This window comes from Brachionichthys hirsutus, chromosome 3, assembly GCF_040956055.1.
Source record: "Brachionichthys hirsutus isolate HB-005 chromosome 3, CSIRO-AGI_Bhir_v1, whole genome shotgun sequence".
NCBI classification, from domain to species: domain Eukaryota; kingdom Metazoa; phylum Chordata; class Actinopteri; order Lophiiformes; family Brachionichthyidae; genus Brachionichthys; species Brachionichthys hirsutus.
In genome coordinates this window covers 999,744-1,015,545 of record NC_090899.1, presented here as the reverse complement: position 1 = coordinate 1,015,545, position 15,802 = coordinate 999,744, and the positions used below count along the sequence as shown (strand labels likewise).

At 53.6% G+C, this 15,802-nt stretch overlaps 1 protein-coding gene across 2 annotated transcripts in view; it reads left to right on the top strand.

The window, feature by feature from the left end:
* The window catches only part of mef2d (myocyte enhancer factor 2d), a 39,549-nt gene that overhangs the window by 19,696 nt on the left and 4,051 nt on the right, over nt 1-15,802 (top strand). The window contains exons 4-11 of one of the 2 annotated variants that reach the window (XM_068754833.1): nt 2,556-2,690; nt 5,908-6,136; nt 6,992-7,048; nt 10,533-10,711; nt 11,037-11,057; nt 13,055-13,172; nt 13,465-13,615; nt 14,109-14,181. In XM_068754833.1, the coding sequence (XP_068610934.1) occupies nt 2,556-2,690; nt 5,908-6,136; nt 6,992-7,048; nt 10,533-10,711; nt 11,037-11,057; nt 13,055-13,172; nt 13,465-13,615; nt 14,109-14,181 (963 nt within the window). Of the gene's footprint in view, nt 1-2,555; nt 2,691-5,907; nt 6,137-6,991; nt 7,049-10,532; nt 10,712-11,036; nt 11,067-13,054; nt 13,173-13,464; nt 13,616-14,108; nt 14,182-15,802 lie in introns of those variants that run through there. The other variant, XM_068754825.1, reaches the window with a different exon arrangement.

The following is a 15,802-nucleotide window of genomic DNA, read 5'->3' as shown; positions in this document are numbered from 1 at the left end:
TCTGGGAGGGGGTCGGACAGAATGGGGGGGGGGTTACTTAACAGCTAGTAGCAGCTAACATCAAGAAAGATCTGATCACATGACATAACGATCAATAACTGGCTGTGAGAGAAGATTTGTTTTACTTCGCTGTGTATGTTTTAGTTTTAAACTTCTCTGCCAGCCGGGGGTCATGAAGCCATGTTTGAAGTCCTGATGTTGGGACATGGGGGGGGGGGGTCAGGGATGTAGGGATGACCTAATGATTGATTATTAAACCAGATAGTCACAACATTTTCCTGTTTGCAGCGAAAGTAAAGATTATGAAGTGTTGATATAGTCACACACACACACACGCACACACACTCACTCACGTGCGCGGTGTGTGTCCTGCACTCCGGAGGCGTTCCATATTCACATGCAGCCCCTCTCGTGCACGTGCTGCTGTGGAGAGTGCGTGGGCGGCCGGCCGCGCTGCCAGGGCGCGTTAATCCGCTTGACTGCAGATCCCAATCAGGGCGAGGGGAAGACGGCGAGGGATGGAGGGAGCGCCAGCCAGCGACGGCTAAAACGCCGGCGATGAATAGGCGGGGGGACAAAGCGGGATGGGCGGAGAAAGGGAAGGCCCTTTCCTCTTTGAGCGGCTTGGCCCTGGCTTTGGGCGCCGCCTAATCCCGGCGAGACGAGCTGACCGGAGGCGTTCTTACACCGACACGCCCTCGCCAGCCGATCGCCATCGGGTTCCGATTATTTAACCAGCAGAACGGAACGAGGAAAGATGTTAATCGGTTATTTACAGCTGACCGGGGGGACACCTGCCCCTAAAGAATGATATCTCCACCCGCTTGACCTGCTCCCGTCAGAGGGAGCAAACGTACCCCTCCCAGGCCGGCGGTGGGACGTCCCGGCGACTCGTCCGGCAACCTCGTGGGTAAATAATTCAATAGTTAGGAGGAGGAGGAGGAGGAGGAGGAGGAGATGAGCGGAGGGAAAGTGAAAGCTCTGGGAAAAGGTCAAACGAGGACAGGAGAACGAGCAGTGAGAGAGAGAGAGGAGGAGGAGGAGGAGGGGAAGCTGGCGACGGACACGAGAAAGAGAGGGATGTTAAAAACACAGAAGGACGAGTGCGAGATGAGAAGGAAAGAGGTTGGGCGGACAGGCGGGTGGGCGAGCGCTCGAGCCAGAGGGGAAGGGAGGGGGGTGTGGGGTGGAGGTTGGGGGCGGGGCTTGTTGTGAGGCGCAACCAGTCAGAGGCCGGCGCGGCGCTCTGTAGGGTGAATCTTACCCTGGCAACACGATAGAGAGAGACGGTGGACAGGTGGACAGATGGCTGGCTGGGACGCAGAGACACAGGAGACGGAGGAGGAGGAGGAGGTGCTCCTTTGCTTTTACAGTGGGGGGGGGGGCATCTAGGGGTAGTCCAACCCTCTCCACAAACATTTAGCTCCGCCGCGGGACGTGGGTGTGAAGTAACAGCGAGGAGGAGGAGCCAACGGACGGGCGTGCAGCCGGTGTGAGGGTTCACTTCCTGTCAGAGAACTGCTCCCCGTCTAGGGACCCCACCTACCCCCCCTCCTCTCCCCCCCCCCCCCCCCTGTCCCGTGTCCGTGTTGAAACTGGTCCACACATGTGATCCCTGCTTCTCATGGACGATAAAAATAAACGGGGTCAACACGTCGGGTGTGGTCGTTTTGTTGCACAGGAGCTGCGGTCGGACAGCGGGGTTATTATGGGATGCAGACGTGTGTCACTAATGGTGTGTGCGTGTTTCCAGCCTTTGTGTCCCGATGGCGGAGGGCAGGTGGGCCACGCCTCCGCCACGTCCTCCGCGCGTGCCGCCATTGTCGCTCCGTTTCTTTATTCTTTGCTCTGTTTCTTTTGTTCCGTCCGTTTTCAGGCCAGAACACGCACACACACACACACACACACACACACACACACACGCACACACACGCACACACACACACACACGCACACGCACACACACGCAGTGTTTTCTATGTTCTTGTTTTTCTCGCGGTGGTTTGTGTTCAGGTGTGTCGGTGGAATAAATATCCCAACAGGTACCACTTTGGTCTCGGCGCTGTTTCTATGTCCCAGCCGGTCCGTTTCTCGGCAACAGAGTCTCCTCCTCCTCCTCCTCTTCTTCTCGCTCTGACTCGACCTGCCGTTCGCCGCGGCGCTCACGCTGCCACACGTTTCCCGACGCACCCTTTACCCGCTGCGTTTCCCGACTCGCAGCTCGGGTCCATAGATGGTTTCCCGCCCTGCAGCGAGTCCGGAACCCGTTTTTTCCCGAAGCGTTCTGCTTGTATTTCCGTGACCCGTTTCATCCACGACCCCCTGAGAGCAGGTTCTGCAGCGACGGGCTGTTTCCAGGTGGGCGGCGTGTTCCTAAATCCATTATCAGGGTGGATCGCCCGACCGCCGGGGTCGAGCGGCGCCATCTTGGAGCCGCTGCCTTGCTCCTCTCCAGCGGAGTCGGTGCCGTCGGTGTGTGAAATGAAACTGTGAAACATGAAACGTGTAAATGCGCCTCCTCCTTCTCCTCCTTTACTCCTCTCTGAACGCCTCAGACGTTGCGAAAGAAAGGCTTTAACGGCTGCAACAGCCCCGAGGCCGATGGCGACGACTCCATCGACCGCAGCCCGCTAAACGAAGACAAGTACCGCAAGACGGAGGACCTGGACAGCCTGTTCAAGCGCTACGGCGTGAGTACCGCCACGGAGTCACCCAGTCTAACCGGCCCTTTCTCTGCCTCTCTCTATCCACCTCCCCTCCTGTCTGTCTGCCCTCCTCCTCCTCTTCTTCGTCATCTTCTTCTTCTTCGTCTTCTTCTTCTTCTTCTTTTGTTTGGGGAAACGAAGGCTCTGAACAAGAAAGAGCACCGGGACTCTGAGAGCCCAGAACCCGAGGAGCCCTTCTCCCTCACCCCCCGCACTGAGGAGAAATACAAAAAAATTGACGAGGAGTTTGATAAAATGATGCAGAACTATAGGCTGTCAGTGAGTACCGCCCCCCTCCCTCTGTGTAACCCCCCCCCCCCATGCTGGTGCGCTGCCGCCGGAGGTTTCCGGCTGCCGATGGCGGCCTGACTACTCACAGAGCACTCGCCTTCTCCTCCCCACTCCTTTACCTTCTTCACTTCACCTCCTACCAACAGCACCTCTTCCCCCCTCCCCCCACCGTCATTACCCACAACCCCCTCTGATGCCGTGCGGCCGAGAAAGTTTGCACCGCTCACAATGAGTCGATTCACCCGCGGCTCGTTTTTATCAGAAACCACGGATCACGTTTCTCTATTTTTACGCCAATGGTCACTTAAAGCACCACGCCTACATCGCCACCGCCGTCACAGGTCTACTGTAGCCCCGCCTTCATTAGGTGACAGGTGCTGCTCTCATTTGAATGCAGCCTCGCCCCCTGCTGTTTCTGCAGGTTCACCAACATCAGACGGAGCAGCGCTAACTAGGTCCCCACTTCTCACAAAAGTTGGCATAGCAACCGTTGCCAGGGAGGGAATGGTGATGCATGATGATAATCGACGCGTTCAGAGCAGCCTTTGGGCTCAGACAGACCAGGGCTGCTCAGGCTCAAGCTAGGGCGCTAAAGCTAACTGGGCCCGAACCCACTCTGGGTCCAGGTCCTGCCTTGTGTACCCCAACACCAGTCGTGTGGCGATGCTCACTAACCCCCCCATTAATATCCCCTTGAGGAGTAGAGATCGAGTCATAGCTCCGCCCCCTGCTTCTCTGATTGCTCGCTTGCGATAGGTCAGTTATTGTCCTCTTCTTTTATCTTTTATTCTGATTTTACAGCCCAAAAATGAAACGAAGCCGTATTTTGCTCTGAAGTTTCTTCATTAGCTTTTAGCTTCGAGGCTACAGAGATGAGTTTAAAAACTGACTGTAAACATGACGACTACAAACGTGTTGGTTAATCCATTCATATTTCTAATAGCTTCCGTCAGTGATCGGATGCCAGCTAACGCTACTAGCGTGTAGCGTTTGCTTCCCGTCCACCGCCGGTCCACCCGGTCCACCCAGCAGAGCTCCCACCGGCGAACGGCGGCACGCATCACCAGCCACCACGCCGCCGCCGGCATCGTTATCCACAGCGTGACAGCCAGGGGACGGGCCGGGACACGCGCGCTTAATCCCACTTGTCCTGAAATACCTCCTGAGGGAGGGAGAGCGGGGCGCCGGGCTGGGGGAGGCCGTCACGCCACGGCAGGCGAGGAGAAAGGGAGCAGCTTCTCACCGGAGGCTCTCTGTCGGATTTCATCCTGTAACATCTGGCTGCTCGGTGCCCATGAGCCAGGAACCGAACCGGCGGGTGTCGAGGTCCCTTTCCCGGAACTCTGTCGGTTCCCGATACTGACCTGGAATATCTTCAACCTCCCGATCTGTCCTCACCGCCGCCGATCATCTCAAACATGGCTGACATTCAGGGTTTTAAATCAGGAGGATGACATCAGCAGGGGCAGATGAGCGAGACGTCCCGGAGCAGCTGACCACGCCGCAGCGCTAGCTAGCATGCTACCGCTCACCCCACCCCTCCCTGAAGAATCGGCGCGCCGCAGGCGGCTTCTCTTCTTCCTGCTCTGCCCTCATTTTGTTCACATGAGAAGTGAGGGAGGGGGGGGTCAGGTGAGGCGAGGCGAGGCGAAGCGCCGCTCCTTTCAGGTTTTACACACTCAAAGTAATCAGGATACACGTCAGAAGTATTCAGCTCGAACAATGGAAGTCAAGTTTAAAACACTTCCCCAACAGGGAGGAGAGCAGCAACTAGGCCACGCCTGGGCCCCGCCCCTCCACGGGCGTTTAGGGAAATCAGGACTTTAGCGTTCCGATGTTTCCACACCTCTGTCCCCTTTGCACTAACCCTTCATCCCCTCATCCATCCCCCCACCCCCCACCCCCACCCCCCACTTGGCCTGTGTGAAGTGATGCCGTGCTGCTAGCGGTTAGCCTCTGGCTAACAGCTGCTAGCTTAACCTAACCGTCCCTTTCTAGTTTAAAATAACCGCGTTCCGGACTGCAGGAAGATATAATTTATATTACTCTAATTGTATTAGAATTAGAAACAAATTACAGAATTATTCTGGCGGCCATTGAAATGTAAAGTTATTAAAACCCCCTGGATTGTTTCCTGTGGATTTGCACGTTTCAGTCGAGCCGTTTTAAATAATTAGGGACATGATGTCAAAGAAAACAGGAAACATTTTGTTTATCAGGGTTTTTTTTGTCGTCTTTCTCCAAATTTTCTTGGAATTCTGTCCTGTAGATTTTCCCTAATCCTGCCTGAAACCAAATGAAAACACCGGAACGCCTCCGTCGACCACTTTTAATTTGAAATCTTTTCCATTCGGTTTCCTACGAACAAACTGCGGCAGAGGAAGGTGTCCTCAAACCGGGTCCCAGGCAGCTTCAGAACCGCGACCCATTTTCTATTTGTGGAAGCCCTTCTTTCGGCGTCGGGTGAAATGGGTCAACTCGAGGTCGACTCAAACACGACGGAGCGTCGTCTTCCCTTCCTGGGACGGTTCTCGGCGATGACGTCAGCGGCGGTGGTGGGACGTACCTGGAATGATGCACGCTATGAAACGTCACCAATAACCTGTAGCGACAGCTTTGGCCCCGCCTCCACGCCACCCTGCATGCGACGGCTGAGCGAGTGTGTGTTGAAGAGTTAGCTTCCAAAACGTTTTTACGCATTTAAAGGTAATATTTGGGGTTTTAGAGAATTCAAAGTAAAAAAAAACAACAAAAAGAAACGAACCAAACGTTTAGCTTCTTTGTCCGAGTCCATCAATGGTTGGTTTTGGAAACGCTCTTCTTGTGTTGCTGACTGATCACCTATACGTGAGTGTGTGTGTGTGTGTGGAGACACACATCTGAGCCCCGCCCTCTCCTGTCTCTCCACCAGTCTACAGTCCCACAGCCCACTTTCTCCATGCCAGTCACCGTGCCAGTGTCCAATCAGAACGCGGCGGTGGCGGCCCTCCAGTTCAGCAACAACCCCGGCGGCGCCCTGGTCACCACCACTTCCTTTGTCACCTCCACCCTCACGGACCCCCGCCTCCTGTCGCCACAGCAACCAGCTCTGCAGAGGAACACCGTGTCGCCAGGGTTACCGCAGCGACCTGCGAGCGCAGGTAAGAGACGAGGCGAGGCGCAGCGGGCGGCGTGTTGATCAATAGTTTGTGACATTTTCTCGGGAATAAACGTCCGGCTTCAAACCTCAGCTGCTGATTGATCCGTCCGGATCTCGCCGCGCGGCTTTGTCCGGTTGTCGTTTTAAAGGTGATCGGGTGACGCCGTCGGACTGACGGGTGTTCTGCAGGAAAGCGTAGAGAAGATGCACCGTCCCATTAAAGGGATACCTGTCAGAGAAGTGACACGCCTTAGGGAGGCACCTGATGGAGGCGGGCGCTCGGCTGCCTAGCAACCCTCCACCCTCTGACTAAACGGATTTGTGCCCCAGTTTGGCGTCTCAGACGAGGTTACTTAGCGAGCTTTGTTCCGGCCGGCGTAATCTCGTTGCAGTCGGAGTGAGGTGATGTAACGTTCAACTAATGCATCACAGCGCCTTTCATAGCACGCCGTCCTCCACGCAGGCGGGGGGCCCCGCCTCCCTCATCCTGCTCTCGGCGCGGAGCGGGAACGTCCCGCCGCTTCCGTAATGGACTGAGAAACGGTTCAAACCGCTGATCGCTGAAATCACCGTTTGATTCCGCAGTAAAAGGAAGTAGTCATAATTTAGGGCTCAGTTTTATGGTCACACGATTAAAGGTCACTTCCTGTTTCAGGCAACTCATTATTTTCATTCATTTTCAAATTCAACTGAATTCGATTTTCCCTGTTGGCTAGTTGGCGAGCCGGTGAGGCGCCGGGTTTTAATCCCGTTACAGTCCTTGACGCAGGACTGGGATGAACGGCGGGAGCTTTAATGGCGACTGTAGACCGGCCCGTCCTGCAGGTCTGACTGTGATTGTGTGTTTGTGTCGTAGGAGCGTTGCTCGGAGGAGATCTGGGCAACTCGAACGGCGCCTGTCCGAGTCCAGTCCGTAAGTAGAACCCTTTCCTGCCGCAATTTAATGTAAAAAAAGAATCTTGTTGCTGGTTGGAGTCCCTGAACGCATCACAGGTGTGGGCGAAGCAGGTTCAGGTCCCAAACTAAACCCCCTGGAATGTTCCTGAGCTCCCCCCCCCCTCTGGTATTATCTACCATCCCGGCCCCTCGTCCAACCAACTGCCCCCCGTCTCGGCACCAGCCCGTCCTCAGGGGTGACTTTGACGCTGGCCAGAGCGCGCCCCTTAAATCCCATTAGCCGGCCAGATAGCGGCAGCAGCCGGTGGTAACGGATACGCTGGGACGGCGTCTCCGATCAGCAGATAAACATGCTGGGGGGGGGGGGGGGGGGCATCAGAGCGTGTTGCGGGTCACATGACCGCGGCCGGGGACTTTCCCAGTGACTCAGTTCTTCTATGTTTAAACACAAACGAGTTGACTAATGTAAAACTCAGAGATGGGGGCGGGGCCTCCGCCAACGCCACAAGATGAACCCTTGGACATGATGATGTCATCATGATGATGTCACCTTAATGCAAGCTTGACCCACCGACTGACGATCCTGGCCCCTCCCCCTGACATGATAATACTATTTCCTATAATGGATCATCATGAGTGGCTCATGGAGGTCATGTGACCACGATGTGTGACGCCCTCCCGCTGCTCTGATCCGGGGTCCTTACAGCTGTCATGTGACCTGTTCCACTTCCTGTTCATCTAGGTGGTGGGGGGGGGGTCAGATTCCCATTATCCGGCTCGGTCTCCTTCCCCCTTTATCACCACACTCCTCCTTCTCCTTCTCTCCCAGTCTCTCCTCTTTCTCCTTCTCTCCCGGTCTCTCCTCTTTCTCCTTCTCTCCCGGTCTCTCCTCTTTCTCCTTCTCCTCCTCTCCCTTCAGCCCTCCACGGATTTCTCCTGCTCTGCGTCTCCCTCTTTTCTCCTTCTCCCTTGGATCTGTCATTCTCAGCTGTCGTCCCGGGACTAGAGGCTCCGGGAATGTCACCATTGACGTCACCCGGCATTCCTCACATTCCCACGCCCTGCCCCTCGTAACCGGAGACGGCACACACACACGCACACACACACGCACACACACACACACACTGATGTGTGGGTTTGTAGAGCAACTGCTAGACAAACACACATGAAAAACAAATCAACGCACCTCAATCACACACACTTGAACTCACCAAAAACACACACACATGCCTCCTACTTCCTTGCTTCCTTCCTAGCCTCCTCTGCATCCTTCCTCTTCTATCTAATTTCCTTACTACTCTTCTCTATCTCTTCATCATTTTCTCTTTTTCTATTTCCTTCCCCAAAAAGACTCCTCTGGAGTCATTGAGCCTGAAGACTGGCTCCACGGGAGTCCTACGATCAATAAGGTGAAGGGTCGTTGTCCCCCCACCCTCAGGTCGGGCTGGGGGTTGTAGTTTTTGGGGACAGATGGGGTCTTAATACTCCTCCTCCTCTGTTTCTCCAGTTTGACAAAAATGGCTTCTTTAACTCCTCCCTCCATCCGTCTGTCTTCCCTGGACATTCCTGTCCCCCCCACCTGTCTCCTCCAGGTCCAGGTGGGGGCTGCTCTCTGCGTGTTGCCACATTTGACGTTTACTGAAGATTCTCCTTCTCTTTCTGAAAGAGGACATTCTCTCCTGCTTTTCTTTTCTTCCTGTTCTTATTCTCAGTTCTTTCCCTCTTCCATCATTTTTTCTCGTTTTTCTTTTCATCTTACTTACTCTACTTACTCTTTCTCCTCCTTTTCTCCCCTCACCATCTCATCTATCCTTCTTTTCTTCCTTCCCTGTTTCTCTCCTTTTTTATTTCCCACCTCTCCATCCCATCGTCTTCCTTCTGCATCCCTTGTTCCTTTCTACTTTTTCTTCCTCCCAGTTTTCCCTTCCCTCCCTGGTTATCTTACTCCTTTATCTTTTGTACCTTTCCCCTCCATCTCTCCGTCCCACTTCACCGACATCTCCCCTTCTCTCCCCTTGGTTGTCCCCCCCCGTAGAGACGTGCCGTTCATTTGTTGCTGTTGTGTGTCTGTCTCCCTGGAGTGTGTGTGACTGAGATGAAGCAGAGTCACATGCTGCTGTCGTCTGGAGCTGGCGTCATGGCTATCTGCTATCACACACACACACACACACACACACACACACACAGTCTGTATGAGGTGTGTGTGTGGTGGGAAAGTCCCTGCTGTCTCTTTTCACACACAGTGACTTTTATTACCAAGGAGACGCAGGATTACAGGAAAAATCACAACTTAAATTCTGAGAGCGATCCGCATCCCCGTCAAAAGGATTTGGATTTTCCCATTTACTTATAATGGAGGCTTTTTCTAAAAATCCTATCTTGTAAAATCTGTATTAAATTCACTCACCAGAAATCACAGCCATAAAAGGGGTCCAATATGAACCATCGTGAAACATGTCTTCTGGTTCTGATCCATGTGGACGGTGTAGATCCAGTTAGGAGGGGAGTGAGCTGCTTGGGGGAGGTCTGTGCTCTCAGAAGGATTCGTTTTTTTCACAACGTTTATGTCCTGCTCATCAAATGATGTTTCAAACTCTTTAAAATGTTCTTATGATAAAAATCCAAGTCAGATAAAATCCAAGGAGATAATTTGCAGGAATGCAGTTCAGAAAAGCTTTCATAAGAGCACGGATGACATCACTCAGAGGCGTGGTTCGCCGCCGCCTCAATCATCCGTTGCAGGGTAGACCAGTTTAAAAGGAGGGTGCGTTCAGCAAGCGTGACGTTCTGTAACGTTGTTGGAATGCAGAAAGCGGTAGAATGTTACGCACCAAAAGATAATCGCCTCCGAGCAGAGACTTCTTAATGAGCAGAACTCCGACGTGCTTTTATAAACACGTAAACGATGCTTGTAAGCTTGTTTTCTTTCGTCCAATCAGAGGCTGGGCTTCTGACTGGGTGTTCGTAGTTCACCCATAAACCCGTGGAGCCCGGTGGAGGGTGTCTTTAAACCGGCGCCGGCTGATAAATGTGCGTTTATTTCCGGATTCGTTCCGATCCAAAACAGGTGGGGGCTCCTTTTGGAATCGATTGCAGAAACTCTGATTGTTGATTGTTGCTGTTGGACCCCCCAGCCAGTGGATGGCGCTGTTGGATTCCACCCCTTTATCGTGTTGCTAACGTAAAGACGTGACCACGCTGAGCGCTGGTGGTGGCAACGAGCTGAAAGTCAAGCTGCAGCATCTTTTGACACCTGAAGCTGAAGTATTAGCATCTTATGTCACCTGGTTTACTTTGTTGTTTGTTTGTTTTTGTTTTTTAATGAGTCAGAATAAAGAGAGAGAGAAACTGAGCGCTGCCAAATAAACACTGATGGAGCCGCAGAAACAAAGAGTAGCATGTGGAGCTATCCAACTCGCTAATGAGAACACACACACACACACACATGGGTAGAGTCACCCCCCCCCCTCACTGATCTCTCTCTCTCTGTGTCCCTCCAGCTAACGGCTACATCAGTGCCAGAGCCTCCCCGGGCCTCCTCTCCGTATCCAACGGCAACAGCCTGGGGAAGGTGGTCCTGGCTAAGTCTCCGCCTTCGCCCACCCCTCAGATGGTCAACAGCCGGAAGCCGGACCTGAGGGTCATCACCTCGCAGGGCGGCAAGAGCCTCATGCAGCTGGTGAGGACACGACTACGGCGGGGACGAACGTGGGACCGGCCAGCGGCGGGACGCAGAGCTTAAAGCGATACGTTAGAATTGTTGGGGCTCCCGGGGCGTCTCGGCGTGTCACGGTCACCCCCCCCCCCCCCCCCCGCTGGTTCCGGGTCCCGGTTTGAAATGAACAAAAGCCAGGCAGACGTCTGGATCCGATGGTTCTCCTGGCTCCGGTTCAGAACCGGGAGGCGGCAGAGCCCGGTTTCCCGTGTGTAACGTTGACTCGTTGCTGTGACTCGCTGCCGCCGGTAACCGTCTGTTTTCTGCCCCTCCTCCACCCGCCCCGCAGACGGAGGACGAGCTGGAGCTGGTGAGTGAGGTGAAGACCGTGTGATCTCACTGAGCATGAGTGTGACTTCCACCAGCATCCGGAAGGCGCCGTCGCCTTGACGACAGCAGGGCCAATCAGCTGGTTGCTCTGGTTCCTGGGAGATCTGGACCGTCAATCGTTTTAGCTTTTCTAATTATCAGGCCACAAACACGAAGACGTGACCTCTAAAAGAGTTCTTCAGGAGGAAGGAGCTGCATATTGATTATTATTGGATGCTGCATATTGATTATTGTTGGATGCTGCATTGGTCAAACAGGAAATGAAAAAAAGATGAATCTACTTTTGGATAAACTCACGTCTTGTGTTTGCTTTTGAATATTTAAGGAATTCCAGGGGTTAAATAGGAATTTTGATACCAACAGGAAACTACAACTAGCACACGGCTGACTTAGCTTAGCATAACAGCCGGAAGACTATGGAGGTTTTAAAAGAAATTACGCGTCAAAAAGTAAGAAAGCAGTCATAAGCTAAAATTAAGTGACATCAGCTGGAGGAAACATTGAGGGAACGTTGAGGGAATGTTGAGGAAACGTTGAGGGAATGTTGAGGGAACATTGAGGTAACGTTGAGGGAACGTTGAGGAAACGTTGAGGGAACTTTGAGGGAATGTGGAGCGAGCCGGAGCGACCAGCTGACTAACATGCTGAGCGGCAGCATGTGCATGTTTGGTTTCATCAGAGTGAAGAACGATCCAACCAGAAGGACATGTTGGGATACCACGCACACGCACACACACACACACGCACAGCCCATTAACTCCTCCCTCTCCTTCACGCACTCGACCTTCCTCCTCTCTTCGTTTGAAGCATGCCTCCCCGTCAGCATGATTCTCCCGCACGGCGACGCCTCTTTTCACGCCTTCCGCTGTGATGCCGCACGGCGCCGGTTGTGCGACGGCGTCGCCGTGCCGACGCCACCTTGAGACGCGAGACGCCTCTCATCCTCTCGCATGCAGGTGTGAAGTGACGCCGAAGAGTTAAAAGATTTTCTCACACAATGAATCAAACTTGTCCCACAAAGTGATGATGTCACACTTTAGTTGGGTTTACTTCAGATTCTATTTCTGTGGTCTGCCAGTAAAATGGGCGGAGCTTCGTGTTCGGGGTCGGAGGCTGCTGTTAAACGGCTGGATTTAACGAGATGTGTTTTTGTTGAGCTACGTCAGGAGTCACGGCTCGGTTAGCGTGTTCTCATGAAAGCACATGTGAACCATTACGCTGCTGAGGATGGTGAAGTCATGCGTCGACGCCGACGCTCTGCCCATACATGGAGGCGGCGGCGAGATTTAGCGTGGAGGCCGGTGGGGGGGTGGGGGGGTTTGTAGATCTCGGATGGACGTTTAAACATCGGTCAGTATTTACATGAAGGTCAAACAATAAGTGAAGCTGAGCCAGACCGGCAGTAGAAACATTTAAATAAAGTTTGAGTTTGAATGAAATGCACAGACGCGACGCAGGCCATTCTAAGAGGAAGTTATTAAAGAAACAGTTCGTGCAAAATGGAAATTAAAGTCATCCGGTAACGCTTCTCAAAACATTTCAGGCGTGCGGCGCCAACAAGCTAAACATGCTAAGCGCCAGGAGATGACAGCAACTGTAATCCAAAAGCTCGCCGCATCACTGTAGCTTCTAAGCTAATAGCATTAGCATGTGCCGTGCCTAAAGAATGTGCAGAACTTCTCTGTTGTGTGTGTGTGTGTGTGTTGCTTCCACTGACACGCTGACGTCAACAATCCTAAAACGTGTTCATGCTAGTGCTCCAAGCTAGCTCGCTCTGAGGTCTATTATTTCACCGTAAAGCGTCTAAACGGACTTTTCACGTCAAATTTGGATCTTGGGAACTTTCGGGGAACTTCGCCTGACTTTTCATCGGCGCCAGAGGGAGCAGATCGCGAGTGGATTTTCATTTTTGGATGAACTGTTCCTTTAAGCGGTCCGTCCTCACCTCCTGATGGTCATCATCCTCTGTCTTCCCAGAATGCTCAGCGGCTAGGTGGCTCCCAGGTGGCGCAGCCTCTCACCACACCAGTGGTCTCCGTGGCAACGCCCAGCCTCCTCGCGCCCTTCTCCAGCATGCAGACGGCCTACAACACCGGTAAGACGGCGGCGCTGCTTCGTAGAAGTGGTCAAAATAATCCCAAATAAACATCTCGTCTGCGTTACGCCGTGAAAAACCTGGAGCGCCATGCGGAGAGCGTGGAAACGGCGCGAGTGACGCCACGAAGCAGTCTGAATATTCACTTTGTTCTCTGTGTGAGCGCTTCTGGAGCCATTCCACTTCAAAGGTCTCCATTAATATGGATTAGCTCTGATTAAAGTTGATGCTCCAGAAAGTTGTATGATGTAAACCCCTCACCCCTCCTCCTTTCTCCGTCCCTTAATCTCAGAGTACCAGCTGACGAGTGCGGATCTCACGGCGCTCCAGACGTTCACGCCGCCGGGGCTGGTGCCTGGAAACATGGCTGCCTGGCAACAGCAACCAGCCGTCTCCCAGCAACAGCAGCAGCAGCTGAGCCTGGCATCGCTCGGTAACCTGGTGTAAGCGCCCGCGTCTTCATGATTGAGATTGATCACCTGACCTTTGACCTTAAACAGCTGATGGCTTTATCTGCATGTCAGCTGATTCAGCAGCATCACATGGTTGATTCATCTTTGTGTTGACCTAGATTTTATTTGTTAGAGAGCTTGTGAGAGAGACTCGCTTCCTGTGAATTACAGGAAAAATGGCCATAAATCTGGATTTGAATGATTCGTTGATGCCTTTTAGAAGGAACCGGCTTCTCGTGTGGCTCTGGAGGCTCTAAAACATTCTGAAACGGTTTCTGAAATACTTTAAAGTATTAAATAATCTCTTCTTCTTCAGTGCTAACTTCATCCCTATCAGACGTGCTGTATTTCATAGCCATTTAGCCATTAGCGCCACGTCTCTGTGTTAGCTGTGCTAAGCTAAGCGGTAGCTGGGGTAGCAGCCTGTAACACCCTCTTGTTTTGTCGCCCCTCTTCCCCCCCCCCCCCCCCCTTTTCTCCACAGCATGTGGGGTGCAGAGAAACAGAATCCGGAGATGGCTAACTGCATCTCCAATTTCGCTGCTAACCTGAGGTGAATGGAATGTTAGCATCTAGCGCCACGCGGCCCGGCTATGCCTTTTTAAATGCGACGCCGCCGCTCTGCTGGCAGGCTCCGCCCTGAGCCCAGATAACAGAAACGGAAGCGACGCAGCGACGCATCCGACCGTCCTCCTCGTCGCTCTTTCATTCCCGTCGGGCTTTCGTTTTTCTTCCAGATGAAGGCTTTGCTAGCGCGGTTAGCAGAGCGCTCTTGCCACCTCGGTCTGACATCTGACGCTCTTTGGATGAGTCGTGAACAAAGAGGAAGACGCTGCACCTTGACAGCAGCTAGCTGCGTCGAGATGCGACTCGTACGCCGCGGAGCTGTCAGTCAGTCGGATCCAACTCGTCTGATACACCCCTGCAGTCTCGCCGCCACACGCACACCTCTGTAGATGTAGCTTAGCTGTCACAGCTAGCTGCTTGAGTTCCTAATAAACCCAGTTAGCAGCCTGTGCTGCTCGTGGGAGACGTGGGCGCGTCGGCTGCCCAGACGGCTGCAGTCGGTCTCTGATTTCCTCCAATCAGAGGCCGACGGGCAGTTTGATCCTCGCCTCGCCTTTGACAGGAAATGACTCGGGTCTCATTAATCATCCGTCTTCGGTTAGAGACTTTATCCGCTGCTTCCGTCTTTGCATTCGGCGAGCACCTGTTGGCTCCCATCCTCCTCCTCTTCTTCCTCGCTTCCCAATCTATATGTTAATGTCGGTGCGGGACTTGATCAAGTGCTGAGTTGGGCCGCCGGTTGCTCCTCAGAGGAGCTGAGCATTCTGGGAAACGGGGCAGCGTCTCCTCGCGCCTCACCCTGAACCGCGTGTCTCGCCTCTGGCGGCGCTCGGTGCTGCTAGCGCTGGAGGGTAACTCCTCGCTCTCGCCTTCATCGCTGTCACCGAGCCGCTGACTCCGCCGTTTTCACCACCCGAGCCGCGGCGGAGTGTGTGTGTGTGTGTGTGTGTGTGTGTGTGTGTGTGTGTGTGTGTGTGTGTGTGTGTAACTGTGTCAGAGACGGCGAGCGCTGCAGACCGCCTGGAGGCGCCCTATCTTAAATTCCTCTCTGTCTGCCGGTAATTGAGGGAATATTAGCGGCGTGGCGCTGCAGACGGATAACGATGTGACACGATGGAACGCCCCCGCGGGGAGAAGCTTCAAATTCAGATCGGCCGCGACACGGAGAGAGGGAGAAGGTTGTTAAAACCTGTTGTTGGCGTCGGAGCAGCGAGGCGCGGTGACAGGTTCACTCAGCCTCCAGGGGGGGGGGGGTCAGGGCAGGTCGAGGTGTTAGCTTTTTGTCCATAACTTTATCCTGTCGTGTTTCAAGCAGCTTAGTGAAAGGTGATGTCTGAACCCGTGGACGCCGGCCGGCGGTGGGACGGCTGCCCCCCCCCCCCCCCCCTCTCTCCCAGTAAATTATTTAGGATGAATCATGTGGTCAGAAATCAAGGCTGGAGGAACGTTGCTGTCATCGTACAGCAACAAGGCTGGAAGGACCCATTTCTTTATTCCTTCTATAAATCGATCGATCGATCTGTCGGCGTCCCGGCGTCCTCAGGGGCGGAGGGTCTACTTTACACCACCAGAGGGAGCCACCGGGCCGACCTCGGCATCCCTTACTCCTCA